This window comes from Elephas maximus, chromosome 8 (genome assembly GCF_024166365.1).
Source record: "Elephas maximus indicus isolate mEleMax1 chromosome 8, mEleMax1 primary haplotype, whole genome shotgun sequence".
Lineage (NCBI taxonomy): Eukaryota > Metazoa > Chordata > Mammalia > Proboscidea > Elephantidae > Elephas > Elephas maximus.
Window position 1 is genome coordinate 73,200,712 of NC_064826.1, and position 17,272 is coordinate 73,217,983.

The following is a 17,272-nucleotide window of genomic DNA, read 5'->3' on the forward strand; positions in this document are numbered from 1 at the left end:
CCTCCATCGAGGGCCAGGGGCAGGGGTGAATTATCCGATAGGCAAATTAAACATGGTGCTTACCTTGGTTACTAGATCATCTGTAATGAACAGTTTTTACTACATCAAGATTCTGCTTCTAGGCACGGCTGGCATCCGTCTCTCTCCCAATTCCACATGACCTTCCTACAGACTCAAAGCGTCTTCAAATTTGCAATCCTTGACAGGGACAAATTACCCAGTAAACAGGGTAAGCACAGGCTTACTTGTGCTTACTTACTAATTGCTCACTACAGATTAGTAAGTACAATAACCCCGTGCTTACCTTGCTTACTGCGAATCCGCCTTCGGCATGGGGCTTGACTTTTATCAATTCCCAGAGCTTGGGTGCGTCAGAGTTGAAGTCACACTAAGCAGATTCAGAAGAATTCAATGTGAAAACCAAAAAAGGTAATTTATTAAATTTACATGAAAAATAAATGAAAAGAACTCATGTTCTCTTCCTAACCTACTGTCTCCCATTAGAGTACTCCACATGTGAAGCCAGTTTATAATCTGAAAGTGGTTTGATGAACAAATTCTGAACGAAGAGAGTAAATTACATGGTTCACATGTTAAAAAGGCATAAAAATTATGAGAACTTACACATCAATCTCTTAAATATATGACAGGGAAATTAAAAATATCAAATATAGACCGGGGAATGCTTTTTTTTTTTTTTTTGAAGAGGCTCAAAAAGGCACTGCCAACCCTCCCAACTTGAACGCTTTTCCTGGTGCCCAGTTCTTGAAATTTAATAGGCTCTATTAGGAAGACAGGCCTGGCAATCTACTTCCAAAAGGTCACAGCCTTGAAAACTAGGAGTAGTTCTATTTTGCACACATGAGGCCACCATGAGATGAAATCGACTTGACAGTAACTAACAAAAACATGGTCTTGTTCTTTCTATTTCCCATAAAAAGTTTGTCTTTTATTTATTCTGAACTTTCCACCAGAATTTGGCGTAATGGTTAATTCCTACTTTCCTTCAAACCACTTGCGTTATTGTAGCACAAAATCACTACCACTTCAATGCTTATGACACGGTCGTCAGTGCATGCTGATCGTTACATCCAATAGATAATTCTATGTCCTCATCCTTCTTGTCCGCTGGTGATTTGATATTGTTGGCAACATACTCTTTCTGGAAGTATTCCTCTCTAGGTTTCTTGGACATTCTGCATTTGAGTGCTTCTCTTGTTATTGTTAGATGCTGTTGAGTCAGTTCTGAGTCATAGCAACCCTCAGCACAACAGTATGAAACACTGCCTGGTCCTGTGTCATCCTCACAATTGTTGTTATGCTTGAGTGCATTGTTGTAGCCACTGTGTCAATCCATCTCATCAAGGGTCTTCCTCTTTTTTGCTGACCCTCTACTTTACCAAGCATGATGTCATTCTCCAGGTACTGATCTCTCCTGAAAACATGTCCAAAGTATGTGAGACGCAGCCTCACCATCCTTGCTTCCAAGGAGCATTCTGGTTGTACTTCTTCTAAGACAGATCTGTCCGTTCTTTCGGCAGTCCATGGTATATCCAATATTCTTCACCAACACCGCAATTCAAAGGCGTCAATTCTTCCTCAGTCTTCCTTATTCATTAGCACTCCCCTTTTAATCAAATTTCACTGACACCTCTCTCCATCAGTTCTTTAAAACTTATTATTTTCTCAAGATCCACACTTTCGTTTTTCATTAAAATTGAAAAATTCACAGTTCCAGCATTGATATGTGGATGTCTTCCAAACATGTATCTCCAACCCAGAATTCTTTTTTCATTCTGAACCATGGTAAAATAAAAAAAAAAAAACAAAAACCCAGTGCCGTTGAGTCGATTCCCACTCATAGCGACCCCACAGGACAGAGTAGAACTGCCCCATAGAGTTTCCAAGTAGCGCCTGGTGGATTCAAACTGCTGAACCATGGTAGATTAGACCATTGTCCAGAAAATATTCACACACACCAACACACACAAACCACCTCCATGGAAGGAATATACTTCCTTGCTCTATTGATGTTGGACTTTATCAGTTGCCTTGCTTTGTTCAGTGGAACATAGGTGGAAGTGACAGTGTACCAGTTAAAAGTCTAAGACTTAAAAAACACTGGAGCATTCCATTCACACCTCTGTCTGACTTCTACTGTGAGAAGAACACGGCTCAGGTAGCCATTGCTTCTCTACCCTGAGCACCAAAATGGAAAAGAACTGTCCCAGCCAACTCAAAGACTTGGAAGCATGAGAAGAAATGTTTTTGTTTTAAGCCAATGAGCTTTGAGGGTAGTTTGTTATGTAGCATCACTGCAAAACAAGAAAAAAAAAAAAAAAAGCTGACAAATACCCAGGTGTATAGTTCCAATTGCATACTGCACATTCACTTTATTTAAATCTATTATGGTCTTTTTCTATAAACTGCTTCTCCTCCTGTATTCCTTATCTTGGTTAAAAAACTTTGCAATATCTTCGATTCAAGGTCCAGTAGATTAGCTTGGCTAAATATCTCTATGACCATTCCTCTTTTTTCATCCCCTAGCTACATCTTTGTTCAGGCTTTAATCATCTCCCATATAAATTGTCTCATCATCTAACCATCATCTTTTATCTTCGAAGTCTTGTTGCCTTAACTTTCTCTTCATTCTTTCTTCCTCCAGTTCATTCTCTACAATCTACATACACTGCTGGCACACTGGTCTATCTAAAGTACAAATACCACATTGATCATTTTCCTGTTTAAAATTCTTGAATGGCTCCCATTGCCTATAAGATAAATGTAAAACTCCTTAGTGTGGCATGTAAGGTCTTTGTTAATATGAATCCACCTGAGTTTTCTAGCTTTATCCATTGTAACATTTTCCACTGCCTCTTTACATGTGCTAACCAAAAGTTTGGCAGTTTGACTCCACCAGCTGCTCCTTGAAAACCCTATGGGGGCAGTTTTACTCTCTCCTATGGGGTCGCTCGCTATGAGTCAGAATCGACTTGATAGTAACAGGTTTGGTTTTTTGGTTTGGGTTCTTCGCATGTACATGCTACATTCGTACCACAATGTGCATTTTGCTTTTGTTTAAACATGCCATAGTCCTTTTTTTTAAAAAAAAGCATTTTGTTGTGCTGTCTTTGACAGTTAACACAGCAGATGAGGTCTTCATTTAACAATTTCTATACAAATTGTTTGGTGACATTAGTTACATTTTTCACAATGTATCAACATTCTCTTTCATTGCACTCTGGTTGTTCTACTTCCAATACTCTAGTTTCCCTGCCAAGTTAATTTTTAATCTCTGCTTTAGAGTCATTGTTGACCTTTTGGCCTCATGCAGATGGTGTTTTAATGGAGCACAGCACTCATGGATAATATTCTTTATTTTATGAGCCAATCTGTTATTTCACTAAAAGGTGACCTCAGGGGATATTTTCAGTTCCAGGTTTAAAGAGTATCTCAGGGCAATAGTCTCAGGGAGTCCTCTAGTCTTAACTGGTCCAGTAAGTCTGAATTTTTTAAGAATTTGAGTTCTGTCCCACATTTTTTTCTCCTCTTCTATCAGGGTTCATCTATTGTGGCCCCGATTGGAATGGTCAGTAGTGGTAGCCAGGCACTACCTAGTTCTTTTGGACTCCTGGTAGATGAGGCTGTGGCTTGTGTAAGCTATTAGCCTTGTAGATTAGCTTCTTCTCTGAGACTTTGGTTTCCTTCTTTCTCTTTTGCTCCTGATGAGGAGAGACCAATAGTTGTATCTTAAATGGCTGCTCACAAGCTTTTTTAAAAAAGTTATTTATTTTGCTCTTGTCACTGAGAATATCCACAGCAAAACATATACCAATTCAACAGATTCTACATGTACAATTCAGTGACACTGATTATATTCTTCAAGTTGTTAAACCATTCTCACCCCCCTTTTCTGAGTTGTTCCTCCTCCGTTAACATAAACTCGCTGCTCCCTAAGGTTCCTATCTAATCATGCTGCTCACAGACTTTTAAGATACCAGAGGCTACTCACCTCACTAGGATGCAGAACATGAACTTTGTGAAATACATTGTGCTAATTGACTGAGTTGTCCCGTGAGACTAAGGTCCTAAGCTTTCAAACCCAGAAAATGAATCTCACAACAAATCTCTTAATCTTTGATTACATCTGAGAAGTATCTGTAACTATGTCCTCTATGAATATATACGCATGTGCACACGTATCTGTGTATCTGTGCACACATATGTACATGCCTGTACACCTACGTTTGTGACCATACACTCGTTTTTTGGTCATTGTTGGTGTTTTTGTCAAATTATATATGTCATATTCTTTAGCACAAACGTTCTTATGTGTGCCTCTTAGTGGCATTGTTTACTTTGGTCAAGCTATGTTCATTACACCCGCATTCGGTGCTACTTTTCCCATCACCAAAAATAACAATTATCTGTGATCATGAGAGTGATTTCCCCTCCCCTGCATTCCTGGTAACCACCAATGAAGATTGGTTTCTGTATATAGATCTATTCTTGTCTTCTTATAAAAGTGGGATCATACAATATTTATCCTTATGTGATTGATTTATTTCACTTAGCATTATGTTCTCCAGATGCATCCATGTTGTTAATGTGTTTTGCCGACTCATCATTGTTCTTCATGGTTGCATAGCACCATGTTCCTTTTTTAAAAAATAGAAATATTTATATCAGAATTTGAAAAATAGTTGTATATCTTAATTTTCAAAATATTTATTATTAATTTTTAAAAATTTAATAAAAAGCTTGCAATGCATCTTTAAAGTGTTTTTCTTTCATTCACAACTTCAGTTTATTGAATATTAATATTTAGAATTTTAAAAACAGTCTTTTGATATTATTATCAAACAACCAAAATTTTAACACAAGGTAAGGAAATTCAATCCTCTCTCAGGTCCTCATCCCCCACAACCCAACAGTGTTATATTATTTTCACTTAGTCAAATCTATTTTAATTGGTTATTATCCTTTTTTCCAAAGAGATATGAAATTCAGTGACACCATCAAAATTGATGACAAAGTCATCAAATTCTTGATGTGTGCCAACAATTTCCGGGTCCATTTTTAGCAAAACGCAAATTCATGATTCTTACCTGCAAGTGTCAATAGCAGTAGCTACAGTGCGCTGATGGTGGTTTAGGATGCCATAGATATTCCAGAAATCACCTATGTCAAATTCCACACACTTCCTATGCCTTGTTGTATCATTTCATTCCTTCACTGCCTAGAATATTTTTACTTATTCTTCAAAATCAGTCCAAATGATGTTTCTTTGGATGCTGCCTTTATTTCCCTGATGAGCTAGCAGGTCACTCTCTTTGTTTCTCCTAACATTATTGTAACACCTATCGCATTACATAGATTTTGCTTTGTTTTCGTGTCTCCCAAGTAGCTTCTCAGCTATTCAAGGACAAGGATTTTAAATTAATTGTGTCTTAACCTCCAGCCTAGACCTAGCACAGTGACTGACATGGCAAAGGTGTTCAATAAATATTTGCAGCAGCAATGACTGTCTTTCCTTCCTATCCCCACACATCCCCTGTCACTTCTGAGCTTTATTCTCCTTCATAAGCCCTTCAGATATTACCCTCTCCTGGTGAGAAAATGTTCAATACAGTATTGCTATCGTGACATATTTCACCAATTTTCATGTCCATTGCAGATTCTTACATGTGAAATATCCCTCCACATAATGGATCTTGAGTCTCAGAAAGGCAGGCCATGCAGCTGTATCTTTCCAAAGAGTCTTCAATATTCCACACAACAAGGTCTCAACTCCAAATGGAAAGAAAAAGTCATCCAATCTCAACAATCTGACCATGAAGTTAACATTTGGGAAGTAAAGCCTCCTGATTTTAGTTATAAACTCTATACGTCTTTGAGATCTCCAGGGAAAACATCCAAGAATCTTAAGAAAGAAAGAAGAAAAACAAGAAGCAATTTTCCAGAAACAACTCTTCACCTGCCCAGCATAAGGAATGACCCCAAGAAGTCCACATCGCCTCAGTTTATAACTACATTTGCACATCTGGATTCACACAAAGCGAAAATAATGTTTGTGAAGAGTGGAAAATATCCAAGTGGTGTATACCTCAATCCCAAACCACATGACTTTAGACAGGTACCAAAGAGTATTTGAATCTAAATAACTTAAAAGGGATAAGGGGAGATATATATTATTTTTTAAGCATTTCTTAATTATGACAACTATAGATGAGGGAGCCCTGGTGGCACAGTGGTTAAGAGCTATGGCTGCTAACCAAAATGTCGGTAGTTCGAATCCAATAGCTGCTCCTTGGAAACCCTATGGAGCAGTTCTACTCTGTCCTATAGGGTCGCTATGAGTTGGAATCGACTCCACGGCAATGATTTTTTTTTTTTTTTTGGTTATTACCTGAGCAAAAAAAAAAAAAAAAAAAAATAGTAAGTGGCAGGTGAAACACAATGTGTATAATGCTGCATTTTTATTTCTTATGCAACAGTACAATTTAGACTGTGCAATAAATGTTGGTGGAGAAAGACAAGGTCCTAGTCAATGTTTATCTGCCAGGTATGGTGGCCAACTCTGGAATGGGTCTTCTTAAGTTTGAGGAGAACTATGAGTATTTAGATTTGACTCGAGAACAGACCTTAGGTGCCAGGAGTTTACAATACAGCAGTAATGGAATCAATTAACAGAACAAATGGATGAATGAATGAAAATTGCCAGAGGGGTATTGTATAAATTTAATTAGCCTTTCTGATGATCAATGATTTTGAAAATATATGGACCAGTCAGATTTATCAGTTTGAAAGGGAGACAGGGAATATATACTTAAAGCCAAATATGAGGTCAAAATATAATTCAACTAGAAAGTGAAGATAGTTTATGCTTAGGTCTATAATTTAGCATAAAAATATGACTCTTGTGAGGCAAAGAGAGGAACAATAGGACCAATAGTGTTGTCGTGTGCCATCAAGCCCATTCCAACTTACAGCGACCCTATAGGACAGAGTAGAACTGTTGCATATAGTTTCCTAGGCTGTAATCTTTACAGGAGCAGATCTCCAGGTCTTTTCTGTCACAGAGCGGCTGGTGGGTTTGAACTGCCAACCTTTGAGTTAGAGGCTGAGTATTTGACCATTACACCACCAGGGCTCTGGACTGATAGTATATTTTTTTAAAAGGCAGGGGAAAAAAAAAAGTTATCCCTGTGGGGAAAAACAGGATAGCAGTTAAGAGCAAAGCCTCTGGAATCAGATTATTGCCACTCTTCTACTTTCTAATAATTCGGAACAAGTTACTGAGCTTCTTTACTTCATCGTAACATGGGATAATAATGCTACCTGTTTCATATGGTTATTTTAAATAAGGAGATATTATATGCAAAGTTCTTATAATAAGATCTGGAATATAGAGGTATGCAATGAATGTTAGTTTTGATGAGCTGTCTTGGAAGAAGTACAACCAGAGTGTTCCTTTGAAGGTGAGGATTGCAGACTTCATCTCATGTACTTTGGACATGTTATCAGGAGGGACCAGACCCTGGAGAAGAACATCATGCTTGGTAAGGGAGAGTGTCAGCAAAAAAAAAGAATACTCTAGACAAGATGGATTGACACAGTGTCCACAACAGTGGGCTCAAACATAGTGATGATTGTGAGGATGGCGGAGGACTAGGCAGTATTTCATTTTGTTGTTCATAGGATCTCAATGAGTCAGAACTCACTCCCAGGCACCTAACAACAGCAATGACATTGGCTTGATAGCTGGGCAATCCAGGAAGCCATGGGCCATAAATTTCTTTACTTGTACAGAACATCTAAATACTTAATTCTACTCCTAGTGAGATACGTTATCATTTAGGGATAAGGGGAGGTCAATTAAATTTCAAATGTCATTGGTTTATTTTAATATTTCACTATAGTTAGGATTACAAGAATTAGATCAATAGACTTTCAAGGAGTAGAAAACATTTTTATTTTAGCTGAATTAATTTGTTTCTAAGGAGTGCTAGTGGTGCAATGGTTAAGTGCTCAGCTGCTAACTGAAAGGTTGGTGGTTCAAACCCACCAGCAGCTCCGTGAGAGAAAGACCTGGTGATCTGCTTCCATAAAGACTACAGCCAAGTCTTTACAACCCTAAGGGGCAGTTTTACTCTGTCACATGGTGTCACTATGAATTGGAATTTTCTCGATGGCGCTCAACAACAACAAAAATTTGTTTTTACGTATGAGACTGAGTTGGAGGCAAAACCCAAAACTTGTTGCTGGTCCAGTTGATTCTAACTTATGGCCACCCTATAGGACAGAGTAGAACTGCCCCCTAGGGTTTCCAAGGAGTGGCTGGTGGATTCAAATTGCCAACCATTTTGGTTAGCAGTTGAGCCAGCAACCATATAAATCGTGTAACCACCAGGTGTCAGTATTGTCACAAACTGAACCTCAAGTAAAAGATTTTTAACTAACTTGGCCTCACGTCTTATTAAACTGAAAAATCTCGTATTAGAGAGTTTCCTTCTTTGGGACTTTTAATACTTTCCTATTTGTGACAGAACCTAGAATCATTCATTAAGAAGAGAACCCTGTCTATATTCTGCTTGCCCCGTCTCAAGTTCACTGTTCTGATGCCCACATTGATTCAGCTTTTGAATAGAGAATGTTGTTTTATTTCATCAGTTTCTAAAATATACAAGCTCTACTTCAATTCAAATTGGCTTATTAAACAATTAAAAAAAATACAAACAGTTTGCTGAAAATAAGCAATAGTTACTCTACTTCAGGCTTGGTAAATTATTTTAGCTTCGTTCAATATTTTTGCTGTGTCCTTGAAATAAGATCAGCTCCAGAAATATTACAGTAACTACGTGCCTTTAAGAAGTTCCTGGGTGGCACAAATGGCTAGGTGTTTGACTCATAACCAAAAGGTTGGCGGTTCAAACCTACCCAGAGGCACCTTGGAAGAAAGGTCTGGCCATCTACTCAGCTCTACACTGTAACACAAAGGGTCTTCAAGAGTTGAAATTGACTCAACAGCAACTGGTTTTGTTTTGTTTTTATATGAACTTAAGATTAAAATCCCCAACTTTTTAAAATATTAGTTTTATCCTGTTTAAAATACTATTTCCCATCTATTCGCTCAAGGGTAATTGGAATGCTCTTTACCATAAAATAGTAAGCACTCAACTACAAACTAAAAGTTGGTGGTTCAAATCCACTCACAGGTAGCTTACAAGAAAGGCCTGGAGATCTGCCCCCAAAAGGACACAATCTTGAAAACCCTGTGGAGCACAGTTCTACTCTGCAACACCTGGGGTCATCATCATGAGTTGGAATCTCCTTGATGGCAACTATCATATGATGATGGTATACAATAAAATGAACTGTTTATGTAGTATCTTGAATCTTAGATTATTCTTTTAAATTTTTACATAAAGCTTTAAATGCTACCAGATTTTCAAAGATGCATTTTGCCAATAAAATATTTAATAATGGGAAAATTCCAACTACAATGTTAGCACTAAGAAATAGTATTTATTTTTAACAGTGCAATTTTCTCTTTACGTATCTAGTATCGAGCTCATTTACCAAACTTTGTGACAACTTATGAAAGAGACCCCTTTGACTTAAAACTTAAGTCAAGACACTTAAGTACAGGTAAGTTATTATCAAAATTTTGCCAGTATTGCAGAGATAAACTTTATGCATTATATATGTATGTGTATATATATATTTTTTAATTGTACTTTAGATGAAGGTTTACAGAACAAACTAGTTTCTCATCAGTTAGTACACACATTGTTGTATGACATTGGTGAACAACCCCATGACATGTCAACAGTCTCCCTTCTCAACCCCGGGTTCCCTATTACCAGCTTTCTTGTTGCCTCCTGCCTTCCAGTCCCTGCCCCAGGGCTGGTGCGCCCCTTTAGTCTTGTTTTGTTCTATAGGCCTTTGGCTGAAGTGTGAATCTCAGGAGCGACCTCATTACTGAGCTGCAACGGTGTCCGGGGCCATACTCTCTGAGTTTCTCCAGTCTCTGTCAGGCCAGCAAGCCGGTCTTTCTTTTTGAATTAGAATTTTGTTGTACATTTTTGTCCAGCTCTGTCCAGGATCCTTTATTGTGATCCGTGTTAGAGCAATCAGTGGTGGTAGCCAGGCACCATCTAGTTGTACTGGACTCAGTCTGGTGGGGGCCGTGGTAGATGCGGTCCACTAGTCCTTTGGACTAATCTTTCCCTTGTATCTTTAGTTTTCTTTATTCTTCCTTGTTCCCAAAGAGGTGAGACCAGTGAAGTATCCTAGATGCCTGCTCACACACTTTTAAGACCCCAGATGCTACTCAGCAAAATAGATTGTAGAATATTTTATTTATAAACTACCTAATCCCTAAATACCTGTTGCTGTCAAGTCGATTCTGACTCATAGTGACCCTATAGGACAGAGTAGAACTGCCCTGTAGAGTTTCCAAGGAGCGCCTGGTAGATTTGAACTGCCAACCTTTTGGTTAGCAGCCGTAGCTCTTAACCACTGCACCACCTGTTATGCTAAATGAGCTAGATATTCCCCGAGACCATGGTCCCCACAGCCCTCAGCCCAGCAATTCAGTCCCTCAGGGTGTTTGGTTGTGTCTTTTATGGAGCTACTATGAGCTTGCCTCTTACAGGTTGTGCTGGCTTCCCCAGTAGTGTGTACTGTCTTACTCTTCTGTTCATTTGAACTGGCGACCTTTTGGTTAGCAGCTGTGTAAAGCACTTGTTAATAATATATGCAAAGCATGTATTTGTGGAACATGCAGTCTGCCTGCCTGCCTGCCTATCATCTGCCTGCCTGCCTATCATCTGCCTGCCTATCATCTGTCTGCCTGCCTGCCTGCCTGCCTGCCTATCATCTGCCTGCCTGCCTATCATCTGTCTGCCTGCCTGCCTATCATCTGCCTGCCTACCTGCCTGCCTGCCTATCATCTGCCTGCCTGCCTGCCTGCCTGCCTATCAATCATCTGCCTGCCTGCCTATCATCTGCCTGCCTGCCTATCATCTACCTGCCTGCCAGCCCGCCTGCCTATCATCTGCCTGCCTGCCTGCCTGCCTGCCTGCCTATCATCTGCCTGCCTGCCTATCAATCATCTGCCTGCCTGCCTGTCAATCATCTGCCTGCCTGCCTATCATTTGTCTATCTACCTAGCATCTATCTGGAAACCCTGGTGGTGTAGTGGTTAATAGCTACGGCCGCTAACCAAAAGGCTGGCAGTTTGATTCCACCAGGCACTTCTTGGAAACTTTATGGGGCAGTTCTACTCTGCCCTGTAGGGCCACTATGAGTCAGAATCTACTGGACGGCAACAGGTTTTATCATCTATCTATGTATAATCTGTTATTAGTATTATGGTACCATTTGTATAGTATTTCTTCAGAGTTAATTTCTATTATCCAGCATATTTTATCTGGACAAGGGTGAACAACACTTACATGCTATATTAACATTGTGTAATTACATATCAATTATGAACAAAACAAAAAGATGTTAACAGTGATTGTCCATGGGCTAGTGGGATAATGGTTGAATATTATTCTCTTTTGTTCAAAATTAGAATCGTTATTTTATAATTAGAAAATTAAGATAATATTTACAACCATGTATATATTTTTGTGTGGATTATAATTATAAAATGATTGTCTATGTGTGTAATTAAAATGGAACCCTTCAACTTTCCTTGCATGCTGTATGTGTAACCCACTATGGAAGAAAATGCCAAAGATACTTTATAAAACACAGTCTATGACCTCAAGAAATTTCTAAGTAAGATGTAAAGCAGCATACAAAATATACCATACAAGTTGTAAAGTACTACTTGGAAAGAGAAATTTTATAAAAAGGCTTCTGGAGAGATTTAAGGGAGATGGAATTTGAATTGAAGTTTGAAGCAAAAGAACATTAATTCCAGCAGAAATGATAGAAATCATAAGCCAAGTTTTATTTAGATTTGCATTTATAAATGGACCAGAATTTACCACCGCAGGTGCTGCTGTCTCACAAATGACATCATATTTTGAGAGACTTCATGAACAAAGACACCTGTAATTGCCAAGTTCCTCATTTGTCTTTGTATCTCTAGTGCATGGATGCCAGTTGCTGAAAGACAATCAACAGAAGAACAGTACAGAAAGATTTATTACCTATAAGCCTCGTGAATGCACCTGGGATTCAAAACTAATTTTACCAAAAGACCCATGGCCCACTAAATCTGCTTCCTACACGGTGAGTTTGACTTTCTCTACAGCTGCTGGGAAATGTCTTCAGCGTAGTGATAACAACTGCTTTGGTGCCCATAAACTCGTTGCTGTTGAGCCAATTCTGACCCATAGCAACCTGCCATAGGACAGAGTAGAGCTGCCTCATAGGGTTTCCAAGAAGCGGCTGATGGATTTGAGCTCCTGACCCTTTAATTAGCAGCTACGCTCTTAACCACTGTGCCATCAGGGTTCCTGCTTTAGTGCGGGAGTTTTTAATTTGTTGGAGTGTACATAGTGAAAGATATCTCTGTCTTCTAAAGTAAAGCATGCAGACCTCTGCTTTTTCTTGAAATGCGAATAGTGGATTATCTAGGATTTTGAATGTTCTTTTCTTATTACAAAGATAGTTGGTATGGTGGAGTTGAGGTCAGAATATCCTGAGGCATTTTCCCAAATTTCCTGTCACCTCACAAGGAGCAGTCCATATTCTTAAGAAGGTCTAACAAGAATTCTCTGTGAAGCAATCATGAAAAGATGGTAGGAAAATTTACCATGGTTCAAATTCTACCCTGGGCAAATAAAGCTGCTTGGTAAGCCCTATATTTCTAAGCAGAACAAGTTATGGATGGAGCATACTGATCAAGCTTTCATAGCAAATACCGTTAAATAACAGTTAAAACAAGCAAACAAAACCAGACTATAGACTTGGGGTACATCTATGTCAATTGGCACAACATAGTCCATAAAGACGAAGTTCTTCATCCTATTTTGGTAAGTAGTGTCTGGGGCCCTAAAAGCTTGCCAGTGGCCACCTAAAGATACAATTATTGGTCTCTTACCATCTGTAGCAAAGGAGAATGAAGAAAACCAAAGACTCAAAGGAGCAATTAGCCCAAAGAACTAAAGGACCACATGAACCACAGCCTACACGATCCTGAGACCAGAAGAACTAAGCGGTGCCTGGCTATGACTACTGACTGCTCTGACTAGGATCACAACAAAGGGTCCTGAACAGAGTAGGAGAAAAAATGTAGAACAAAAAATCTAATTCACAAAAAAGACCAGACTTACAAGTCTGAGACTAGAGGAACTCCTGAGACTGTGACTCTAAGACACCCTTCTGAATGGGAATGGAAACCATTCCCAAAGACCACCCTTCGGTATGGATTACACCTTAACATAAAGAAAGCAAAAAACCTCACAACTGGACCAACAAGCAACATGATGATAAATGGAGAGAAGATTGAAGGTGTCAAGGATTCCATTTTTCTTGCATCCATAATCAACACCCATGGAAGCACCAGTCAAGAAATCAAAAGACGTATTTCATTGGGCAAATCTGCTGCAAAAGACTCCTTTAAAGTGTTGAAAAGCAAAAATGTCACCATGAAGACTAAGGTGCACCTGATCCAGGCCATGGTGTTTTCAATAGTCTTATATGCGTGCAAAAGCTGGATGATGAATAATGAAGACCGATGAAGAATTGACAACTTTGAATTGTGGTGTTGGCAAAGAATATTGAATATGCTGTGGACTGCCAAAAGAATGAACAATTGGAAGAAGCACAACCAGAATGCTCCTTAGAAACAAGGTAGGGAGACTACATCTCACATACTTTGGCCATGTTATCAGGAGACATCAGTCCCTGGAGAAGGACATCATGCTTGGTAAAGTAGAGGGTCAGCGAAAAAGAAGACCCTCAATGAGATGGATTGACACAGTGGCTGCAACCATAGGTTCAAGCATAACAACGACTGTGAGGATGGTACAGTACTAGGCAGAGTTTCTTTCTGTTGTACACAGGGCCGCTATGAGTGGGAGCTGACCGGATGGCACCTAACAACAACAGTCCTTCAGCCAAACCATAGATAGGCTCATAAAACAAATGATAACACCCGAGAGGAAAATGATCCTAGGAACAATCAAATATACGAGATCAAAAGGGCAACATTTGCCCAAAAGCAAAGGTGAGAGGACAGGAAGGGGTAGCAATTCAGGATGAAAGGAAACGAGGAACCTAGGAGAGAAATGAGGGGAGTGCTGGCACATTGTGGGAAATGTCAGTGAACACTTTATGCACAAATTATCGAATGGGAAATGAATTTGCTCTGTAAGCTTTCACCTAATGCGCGCACACACACACACACACAAAAACAAAAAACCCTCAACCTATTACTCTATTTAAATACAGGCATCCTTTAAGGCGATCAGGTGTGGCTTTTGTATTTTATTTCAGAGAAAGAATTCTGTGGAACATGGAACTGAGAAGCTCTAAAATTCCAACACCAAAGCATGTTCAGAGCCATCTTCTAATTCCCAGCCTTCCCTGTTTATGCTTGCTCAGGACCATTCTCTCTATTCAGTACTCGCAAAAACAAAACCACTCCCAATGTTCCCCCAAACACACTCAAATACTTTGGCATTGTTGATCTATGATTATTAGGATGAATATTTTAAGAATAAGCAGTTACAGACCAGAAATTGTAGAACTCAAAAATTATCTAAACAACTCAATTAAAAAATGGGCAAAGGACTTGGTAAATGGCACCATTCACCTAGGTGGTAACTGAGGGCTAAGGAGCCGACCTTTATATTTCAAAGGACTTCAAGCTAAAGCTAAACTCATAAATCATTCAGTCCCTAGCTTTCCTTTTTTTTCTATGTATATAGACACCTCTCTCTGTTTGAACGGTGGAGTGCTTTGCATTTTTACTTAGTGCTGCGCAGCTTGAGCTATATTATTCCTCAGTAAAACTGCCCCTTCGGTCCTAAAAAAGACAAAAAGAAAAATTGAAATCAATGTGTTTGCTTTTACTAACTTCCTTTGCACCATCTTCCTTAAGAGATATCAAAGGCAGCGTGATGCATACGGTGCATTTATGGATCGTGTGGAAGAAAAGTTTACCAAGACACACAAGAACAGGTGGGCAAAAAACTTCGAATTTGTTGAACACTCATATTATTTCTTTAGAATTATTACTCAATTACTTTTGTAAATCATGTGTGCTTTACCCTATAGAAGTTCCACGGTCACAATCAGTTGCCATGGAGTCAGTTCCAACTCATGGAGATCCCATGTGTGTCAGGTTACAACTATGCTCCATAAGGTTTTCAATGGCTGATTCCTTGGAAGTAGGTCGCTTAGTTTTTCTTCCAAGATGCCTCTGGGGGGACTTGAACCTGGAACCTTTTAGTTAGCAGCCAAGCACATTAACCATTTGTTCCACCCAGGGTCTCCTTGCCTATCATAAAACAAAACAAAGCTGTTGCTGTCGAGTTCCTTCCGATTCATAGCGACCCTATAGAACCGAGTAGAATCACCCCATAGGGTTTCCAAGGAGAAGCTGGTGGATTTGAACTGCCAACCTTCTGATTAGCAGCTGAGTTCTTAACCACTGCACTACCAAAGCTCCACTACTGTCACAGGAGCTGTAAATGAAGTATTTGGATGGTGCTCAAACCATTTCAAATGGAGCCTTAAAGAATTCAGTCTATTGCTCAGATAATTGTTATTTTTCCTAGGTGTCAATGGAATTCTGAAAAACTACCAGTGAATATGTCAAAATACTAGGTTTAGCAGACACTGTTGGTTCCTGCTTGTTATCCCACCAGCCTTTATCATTCCAGAGCATTTCTGCCTAACTTCCAGCTGCCAGCAGCTGCATCTCCTTGCTGAGAGCTTTATCTGAGGGCTGAAGCTGCCACAGCCGAACAGACAAGCTGGGCATTAAGGTTTCTCAGCAGTAGCCCTCAAGCAATAATGGAAATAATTATTTCACACTGTTTCCCAGAGTTCCTCAAGGGGATTAAGTCCCAATTGCCCCCTCTGGTTTCTTGCATTTTGTTGGCTATCTTCCTTTTCCTGTCTCACATTCCCATCTTCTCACCTCTGTTTTTGAGATCACCCCTGGTTCCCTTAGGATCCTTGTCTGCTTCTGTAAAAACCTAAATTAAGACAGCAAGAGATACTATAACGGCTAAAGGCATCATCCCAGAAGGCAGATGCCTGGTTGGGAACACCAGCTTTGCTTTTTGATCCTAGGCAGATGACTTAGCCACACTTTTCCTCAGTTGTTTATCTGTAAAATGCAGATAATGTGTACTGTCCTCATTGCAGACAAGGGTGGGGCCGGAGGGGGGTTTCTGAATGACACTGTGCTTCATAGTATCTCTACCTTCTTTTTCATATGTCAATGTCATCTATGGGAAGGGGGGTAGAAGGGGGGATTAATAGAACGGATAAAATTTAGGTTTTAGATATGGTCAAAATGGGTTCATATTCCAACATATCCACTGTAATTGTGTGATCTTGGATGATTTGCTTAATTTTCTGAGCCTATTTTATCACGTTTTAGGAGCATTAAATCAGATGACACATAAACTGCTGGCAGAGTTCCTCATTTTTTTTTTTTTTTTTGTGATTCAATTATTCCTGGTTACTATTATCATTTATGATGATATAGAGCTACCATTTTACACCATCATGGACAAGTTACTTCACAGTGGTTCAATTTCCTTATCTGTAAAATGACAATAATAATAGTTCCAACTTCATAAAGTTGTTTAAAAAAATGGAAAGATTTTGTAAAACACTTGGAGCATAGCACATGGCACTTAAGAAGTAAATAAAAATTAAAAAACTATGCATTTTTTGTGTACAAAATAGAGAATATGTAGTGGGCAGAGAGTAACCATGTCAAAGGTTGGCTAAAAGATGAAGAAAGAGAGAGAAACAGGCAGAAAGGGAATGAATTGACAAAGATTGGCCCATGGACCTGTATATGTGAGGGAGTGCAGAGAATGGACAGTCAGCAGAAAAGTAGCTCTTAGAGGACCAGATGAATATAGAAAGAGTAGGTAGGTGACCAGAAAGCTGTTTTCAAATGGGTAGGAGTTCAAGAGGACTATCTAGGAGGAGTGGTACAATACCATTTATATTTTAAGTGGTGGGTATTCAGTCAATCTATCAATGATTTAGAGTATAGACTTACCCTTACAAAGCCTTTGTTGTTGTTGTTAGGTGCCATCGAGTTGGTTCCAACTCA

At 39.2% G+C, this 17,272-nt stretch overlaps 1 protein-coding gene across 5 annotated transcripts in view; it reads left to right on the forward strand.

Moving 5' to 3' along the window:
* The window catches only part of LOC126081952 (uncharacterized), a 63,427-nt gene that overhangs the window by 2,890 nt on the left and 43,265 nt on the right, over window positions 1–17,272 (forward strand). For 3 of the 5 annotated variants that reach the window (XM_049894187.1, XM_049894190.1, XM_049894191.1), the window contains exons 3-7: window positions 5,678–6,136; window positions 7,482–7,562; window positions 9,567–9,651; window positions 12,110–12,252; window positions 15,071–15,150. In XM_049894187.1, coding sequence (XP_049750144.1) covers window positions 5,708–6,136; window positions 7,482–7,562; window positions 9,567–9,651; window positions 12,110–12,252; window positions 15,071–15,150 — 818 coding nt within the window. In that variant the 5' untranslated portion in view covers window positions 5,678–5,707. Of the gene's footprint in view, window positions 1–5,677; window positions 6,137–7,481; window positions 7,563–9,566; window positions 9,652–12,109; window positions 12,253–15,070; window positions 15,151–15,246; window positions 16,306–17,272 lie in introns of those variants that run through there. The other 2 variants (XM_049894188.1, XM_049894189.1) reach the window with 2 other exon arrangements.